Here is an 8,398-nt window from a genome sequence, read left to right as displayed (position 1 = left end):
GGAGAAAGAACACATCCTGGTGATACCAGCATTATGCGTATTTAGATGTTCGATTAATCTGAATAGTTTGCAATGTTCCAGCGATTCTATTCGAACTCTATGCTGATGTACCGACAAGGACCATTTTCGCAGATAAACATGCAATTACGTAATGGATGTTCAGTTTCTCAATATAGTTCGTCGCGCTCACACATTATACATCCGCTATAAGAACAAATTCATGCATTTACATTTTTTGGTGTCCCACAACATTGGTTGGCTAAATATTATGACGATACGTTGTATACAACTTCCACAGATATTGTTTATCGTGTAGCCAAGACTACGTAATGAAGACAAAATCGTGGATAAAATTGAAATGTAGTTTGTTTATTAACACTTTTCTTTTCACTAACTAAATATGAAATACGGATCGGGATTGGAGGTGATGACCCTATCCTTCTTTTCAGTATTAGAATGGTCGATATCGTGTTCTGAATAACGCGTGTCATATAATGTCCAAATATCGACACGAACTAGGCTCTCAATTCGGCACTTAAATGTCTATTCTTCGCTCTCGAAATGTTCGATGTGATTGTCTTTCACACGCAGGGTTCAAATTAACGGTGTATGCAGTGTTTTTAGTATTTCAGGCCCCCGTTAATTAATATCTGGTAGTTAATAAGCGAACTATTTTTATGCTGGCGCGTGGTTTGTATCAGTTACCCCCGCAACCGTCCAAGGATAAGATTCTCTTAATGTTCCGCGCACACGCGTTTCACCATTTTATAAAATGCAGAATTACGTAAACTATAGCTTTCCGTTGCATACAAATTTCGTGAGTTCCACGACCATAATAGTTTCCCAAGAGTATTTTCCCCAGCTAACACAAAGTCCGAATTATGTTGTCGGAATCATTTGCACTTCACCCGACAATAAACGTCTATGATCACTTCGTCACACGTAATGTATTTTAAACGTGCTTGAAGAGTCTTTAAATAATCTCCTTAACGAATTTCGCAGTCGCGTACCACTTTTTCATCGACTATCCCGATCGCGATAACTGAAGGTAGAGAGCTCAATAATGTGCTACATGTTCTTTTATACGTATTAAAAAACAAACGCGCCCCTATATCTTTCTGTCCCACTTGGTCTTTGCTACTTCGCTTTTTATTACTTTTCATTGTATTGCTTCTTAGTAATACTGTGCAGTTATTAAAGTTTCGTAATACTTTACCCTTTTTAATTACGCCAAAATAAAGCCTATTTAATTTTTAATTAATATGATGCTAATTGACACGTCTGCCCGCAAAGTACCGTTATATACTGAGAATCATTACGCGTCCTCAGACGGTCTATGTATTGACGCTTGACAATATTATTGAACGTGTGAGGTCCCCTTATGCGATGTTGGGAAAATGAATTTACGGAAGACCGGGTTTGTGGACCCACGTAACCACACCGCACGTGTGGCGCGAACAGGGGAGTTGGCTCGGGCGACTGGCGCGAGTTCCGTTAAGCGGCGGTGGCTGCCTCCACGCTGGGCGGAACCGTGATAAGGTCGCTCCCCTCCTGCACACACGCGCGCGCGCATCACTCCAGATTGTGTTGAGTCAGCGGGTGCCGCAGCCGCCCAAGGTCGCACCAGCGCGCCGCCGGCTGCCGCCGCCGCAGCCCTGGAGAGGGAAAAAGGCGCCAACAATATAAATAGGCGCGCGCCCGCCGCGGCCAGCTCCAGTCATCTGCTCGCCTCCAGCCCACGCTCACTGTCGTTTTGTTTTCGCCGCGGACATGTGCCGTGTTTCGCTTCTCGTCGCGTCAGCGTTCGCGCTGCTGGTGTTGGGGTCGGTTCTCGTCGAGGCCGCCCCGTGGTTCGACTGGGGTTTCACCGGCAACCGCTACCGCCCCTACTACCCGCCCAGAGGCAGCGGCGGCAGCGGCAACAGGGGCGGCGGCAGTGGCGGCCGGTCTGGACGCGACCGCTTCCGCTCCATCTGCAGGACCATCAGCGCCGACAATTACGCCTTTCCGGGCAGGATACCTTACCCTTCGGCGCCGCTCTGCCCGTACTAAAAAGACATAGGCGCGAGCTACAGCGACAGGGGTCAGCTACCCCAACTGATGTTCTCTTCGCGCGGAGATGCCGTGTCGATACAGCAAGATTGTTCTGTGGCCGGCGTGTGGTTCTGTGTGTGTCTATTATAGTGTCTTGCTTATTCAACAGCTGTATCAGAAGTGTCATCTGGCTGATGGTGCTGTCTGAGGTTACTTACAACAGTGACATCAAAGTGAAGATTATGTATAAAGCCTCAAGCCAAAGAAAGTTTTTGACTTACAACATAGGCTTAAAGAGAAAGTGTTCGTTCTGACAGAACTTTTTGTTTCGTAAGGAATCTGCCACTATATACTATGGGTTTTTAGTTACCCTGTGCCAAATATATTCCACTACCTGTTCTCTTAAAAATCTTCATACTTTTAGCAATCAGTGCCAGTATGAATTAACATTGTAAGGTAATTTTATTCTATACAGAGTCTCATTTTATTATTATTTCTTTTCCATTTTTTGCTACTATTTTTTTAATTTTATATTGCTTATTGTTAATCACTGTTCAAGTGATCACAGTGGTGCCATATTTTATTTTATATTATTTTGAGGTAACGCAATTTCTGCTCATCGTGGATCAAATACGATCACAATTACCATCACATTTTTTAAATTTTAATACATGTGTGTAATAATTGTAAATTATTGCTGTTATTAGATAAAGACTGCCAAAAATGACAAAAATAAACATTTTCTTAAAAAATATACTTTTTAATCCTTATAAATTTTTCTTAACTGCTTCGCTTGCTAAAGTTCAATTCAAGTCTTAATGAAACATGAGCACTCTTACTGCAAAATTTTATTTTGTACCTGTGCAGCAACCAGACAGCAACTGAACAAGATGCTCATAGGTAAAATGAGTATCCTGGCCTGCAAAATGACAAGAATGACTGGAAAAGAACAATATTATAATGAAGTTCCCCTGAATTTGTCATTTGACCACAGCTTGTAAAACAGTTCCTTAAGTCAATATCACTTATTTAACTAAAAAAGATGTTTTTACAAATGTTGAAATTAAAATATATCCTAATTAACTTTTCTGTTGACCCTCTCTCATCACCATTTCATTAAGTGAACCAAGTGTAATGTGTACTTTTTCTAACTTTAGTATAGCTTTTTATTTCAGTTTTGAGACCATTACTTTGAACCTCTTTGTCTTCGTGTATCATAAGTTACAGGGTGACTCTACTATGGTGCAGGTTCTTCAGTCATTTATCGTAAGTTACAGGGTGACACTGCTGGGGCGCAGGTTCTTTAATCATCAAGCAAATAATTGCGCCTGCAAATGCTTTCTTCATATGAATGACAATAACAAAGAAGGATGCCTCAGTCTATTTCACTCAAACATAATACTTTCAATGAACAGTGACTGCAGCAAAATTATACAAGTACAAAAAAAGCAAAAACATTTTTCCATGGAAGTCATTTTTGTACATATTTAGGTGTTTACACCATGGATGGATGGATGCGCAGACACAGACATATGTACATGCATGTACTGTCATACCTTTCTTAAGAACATAAGCAGGTCTGTAGAAAATTAGTCAAAAGGTAATTCATGTATGTGCAAATACAATAAACATCATTTTTATTTCTATTTATGAACATTTTACGACACAAAGAAATTTGCTTTCTGCTCGACTGAAAATACTCTCTCAATGGACCATAATTATATGTATATAACTAACACAAACAGTTACCAACATCACTTAAGATCTGAAATTTCCTTAAAGTTAAAAACTGTTTGTCAGACTGAGACCCAAATGTGAGACCTTTGCAAAGCTCCAAGATTTGAGTCCTTGTCCTGCACACAGTTTTAATCTGCCAGGAAGTTTCAAACCTGTGCACACTCCACTCCAGAGTGGAAATTTGTTCTGGGAAATGCAAAAAAGGATCAATGTACAATTCAGATCCCAATTAGCTACATCAGTTACATATATTTCACTTCATTATTGGTTTCCTCTTGTAATACATTTTCCATTTCCATTTAATTGTACTCCTACTGCCTACATATGGGTGCTATGTACCGTATCTCAAATACCAACATGCGTACAGCCATGCAGTAAAGTTTATAAGACATAGAGAAAATTTGAAATACGGACAATAAAATGCGTTAAGATGTTCAGTTTTACAAGTGAAAAATATTATGTTTGACTAAGACTGCTGTGGAGCACCACACAAAGAAAGTTAACGTTGTGAACAATGTAATGGTGTACTGAGCCTTAGACAATGAAAGTGACACAAAATTGTATATTTTTAAAAACACTGAGTATACCCCTTACAATTTCTCTAGCCCTGGTACAAAAGATACTTTGAAGGAAAAAGAAACAATAAATAATACAGAAGTTAATCAGAAAGTTTTAAGGTACAAATTCTTGCTGTTCAGAGTACTTATCTTCACAGTTTCTCAGAATATTCTTCTTAAAGTTGTATGCAAAGGTTCATCCTGTCAAATCATTCAATAACAGCCCTGCATTACAACTTCTGATGAAGGTTTTCCATGAATAGTTTGTTGAAAGAAACAACCACTGTAGTCTCAAAATTATGCCCATGAATGGTTTCTTCTGCTTTTGAGATAAAGAATATATGCTGTAACACGTATAAGAACTGAGAGGTCTGCGAGGAATGCGTACTATCATTGTTGAGCAATATCCTTTGCCTTTGACCACTCTTTGCTTGTTTCATTAAGCTTGGGAAGATAAGTCCCGACAGATTACTTAGTGGTTCTTGTAGCACATTTTTAAGTATGATTTTGATGAGCCGACATGCAGTGAAGAAATTACACACAATATTCCCTTCAATTTTGGTGAGATCCATAAAACATGGTTATGATTTTGTCTCTGATTAAAACTGGTATAGTCGTCTTACATCACCAGTTAAAGGAGCTTGGCTGTCACCATTTATTACAATTGGGAACTTCTACGTCTATACCTATATTCTACAAATCAATGTGAATGTATGTCAGGATATAAGTTTTATTGCACCATACATTATCAACTTACTCTGCTGTGCTCATGGATGGAGCATGGGAAGATTGACTGCTTGTGCAAACAGTTATTTGCCTAATTACATCTGTATTATCTTTACTGGGTGGATATATAGATGTCCAAGGACTATTCGTTAGTGTCTGCCGTTTAGAATGGTTTCTGAAGTTCTGTAAGCAGGCTGTAACAAGGTGTATGATGTCCTCCTTCGAGTATTTGCCAGCTAAAATTTTTCAACACTTTTGTACTCGCACAAACCTGTGATCATTCACACACTTCCCCCCACCCCTTTCTTGAGCAGTATTCATATGCAATATTTTTTGTAGATAAACTAGTCTCCCAGTATCCCACCATTAACTGCAATTTACAATTTGCTTTAACTACAACTAAGTCTATGTGGTTGTTCCACTTCATATGCATTGTTACTCCCAAATATTCGTTTGACATAACTGATAGTAGTTATAATTCATTACTCCTGAAGTCACTAATTCATTAATATATCGCATGAACATCAACAGTCCCGTTACAATCCCCTGGGACACAGCAAATATATTTCTATGTCTCTCCGTCAGGGATAATGAGCTGCATCCTGTCAAGAAATTTTCAATACAGTCACAAATCTATTACCATAGGAACATATTTTATTTACAAGGTAGCAATGCTGCAATGAATCAAAATCTTTCAAAAATCTGGAATCACTGAATCAACCTGATTTCCTCCATGCAGAGCATTGAGGATATTGTATGTGAAGAGTGAGAGTTGGATTGCATCTGATAGACATTTTCACAACCAATACTGATTTCCAAGAGAAAAGTAACAGATATACCCTATGCTTAAAACTCTGAATGTGTTTTTGGATTGTTGCAAATATATGTGAATGATAAAAGATGGTATTTTCAGGGATCAGTTTGACTTCCCTTTTTAATAGATGGATCTGAGCGGTTCTGTATTCCAACTAAGGGAAACACATTTCTGCTCAAAGGGCCTGCAGTAAATTATGATGAAGACTCGACCCAGTTCTCTTGAGCAATTCTGTGTATAGCTTGATAGGAACTCAGCTGGGACTCAGGGCATTACTGGGCTTTAGCAACTGATCTTCTTCAGCATTGGTACTGATTAGTATTTCACCAATCTTAGCAGTGGTACAGCTGTTGAACGATGCCAACAATCCTTGATTTTCCTTTGTGTGAGACATTTGAAAACACAATTCAAGATTTCAGCTTTTTTTGCTAGTTTTCTATTTTGGTTTTTCTCTTGTCCACAAGTATCTGGACACTGATTTTTGTACTACTGGCAGCCTTAACATATGACCACGATTTCTCGTGATTTTCAAACATCTTCTGTGACAATATTTTGTTAGGGTGGATGAAGACTTCATGCATTGTCCTTCTGGTAGCTGAGTGATTTTCCTTTAAAGCTGTCTGCCAGTTAATTTATGTTTTGTTTTGTACCTATGGTGCAGAAGGTGGTGTTTCTTAAGATGTTTTGTGGCAATGTCTGCATATCAAGGGAGACCACAACAACATTTAATTATTCTGTTGCACACATATTTCTCCAGAGGCTGATCCTACTTTATTTGAACTCAGCCCCTAGTTCCTCTACTTATTCTACCTGAGTCGCACAATTCTAGCTGCTGTCTGAGAAATGAGATAACTTCCTCTTTATCCTTTACACTGAACATGTAGACTTTTCTACTTTTTTCTAGTTCTTTCTACCTTGGTGCGCATTGTTGCTACAGCTACATATTGTTCACTGGGCCTGTATCTATGTGAATTTGGTGACTGTTGGAACCAATACATAATGCTGGGATGTGCTTGTGGAGCACCTCATGAATGATGTGTGGTTTCAGAGGTTTCATGAAACTTTCGTGGGTGCTGGGTACAGAAGATAAACTTCTAGCAATGGAAAACATACAAGTAATAACAGGCCCATTCATGTGGTTAAGAACCCAGATTTGCTGGGAGCCATTTCTGCAATGTTATAAAGATTAAAAGGAAGACAGAAGGTTATTCAAAACCATTTTAGGCAAAAACTTAATAGAACTGTACCCTGGACAAAACAAGTCATTAAAGGTCTCAGTCTACAGCGAGGGAAAAAAATTGGCTTGTGTAATAGGGTATCATTCAGCTGCAACTGAGGCAATAATAGGCTGAGAATCATTTGTGCAAAGGTGCATCTATATTGCTGACCACTGCAACTGTGAAACCAGGAAGGATAGCACATGACATAGTTAAAATTATTGAGCACATACAGTATAACATAAAGTATACATATTAAATTTGCAGATGATTTCGGAGGTATACAGGGTGCAAAATGCAGTACACTGGATTTCCACTTCTGGCAGCAACTATAGTTCTAACCTGACTGAGTATTGAGTTAAACGGACTTGTACGACAGGGACAGGGATATCACTTTATATTGCTTCACCTTTATGTTTATCAGCTGTAGTGGTTAGCAAGTGGTTGCTTGCCAGTCTCTTTACAATCGTGACCAGCTGGGTGAGATATCTTGAGGACATCCTGACCTGGCAAGAGTCTAACACCCTGTGTTTTTAAGTAGGTCAGAACACCACGGGCAACATGTAGCCTTGCATTATTTTATTTAAAGATAATGTCAAGAAGAGCCTAAATATGGGATACAGTCATCGACTTGAACACTGCTGTCCTCCTTACTGACTATGTGAAGTAAAAGAGATTGTGTTGTGTACCCAATGGTACCCCATACTATCATGCTGGGAGCTGAGCCAGTATGATGATGACAAATGCAATCTGGCAAAGTTTGTTTTCCTCAAAATAGTGTATGGGTGCATCCACTATGATGCTGTACACACAACCGGAACTTATCTGAAAAAATTATGTTGCACCACTCCTGTGCCCAGTTATGTCGTGAGGAGATCCATGGTTGTCCAACCTAGCTAGTGCACCTGGAGAGTTACAACAACGGCTGCCGTACAGACAGTCCATGGGGCTGTAGAAACTGTGCACTGTCCTTGTGGATACTTCATCCTGCTGTGAACAAGCCCATTTCCTGACTCGAGTTATGAGACATGGCTTTACAATCCTGCACAGCTGAACGAACAATATGTCTGCTGTCTCAGGAGCTAGTTGTATGGGTCCACTGAAGTCCTGCATGGCACTGAGTAGGGTTCTCTTGAACCCATTGATTCCAAATTCACATAACAGTCATGGGAACCCGACCAACATGAACAGTAGTATCTCACAATGATAAACTGTGGTCCTGATAGGTCATGATCCTACAACTGACAAAAGCCAACATGTGCTGGTAGGTGATTCTCCTTCTTGCAAGAGGCATAACATGGTCTCCCTCACAA

The 8,398-nt window shown here is 39.6% G+C and overlaps 1 protein-coding gene across 1 annotated transcript; it reads left to right on the top strand.

The window, feature by feature from the left end:
- The first annotated feature begins 1,613 nt into the window (after positions 1–1,613).
- Positions 1,614–2,786, top strand: LOC124606777. The gene has a single exon (XM_047138834.1). The coding sequence runs from the start codon at positions 1,771–1,773 to the stop codon at positions 2,050–2,052; it is 282 nt and encodes a 93-aa protein (XP_046994790.1). The 5' UTR covers positions 1,614–1,770; the 3' UTR covers positions 2,053–2,786.
- Positions 2,787–8,398: the final 5,612 nt, after the last annotated feature.

This window comes from Schistocerca americana, chromosome 3 (genome assembly GCF_021461395.2).
Source record: "Schistocerca americana isolate TAMUIC-IGC-003095 chromosome 3, iqSchAmer2.1, whole genome shotgun sequence".
Taxonomy (NCBI): Eukaryota; Metazoa; Arthropoda; class Insecta; order Orthoptera; family Acrididae; genus Schistocerca; species Schistocerca americana.
Note: the sequence above shows the minus strand (reverse complement) of the source record. Positions and strands in the feature narration are given on the sequence as shown.

Bases quoted from the DNA above. Each gene is read 5' to 3' on its own strand.
- LOC124606777 (XM_047138834.1), top strand. From the start codon at position 1,771: ATGTGCCGTGTTTCGCTTCTCGTCGCGTCAGCGTTCGCGCTGCTGGTG.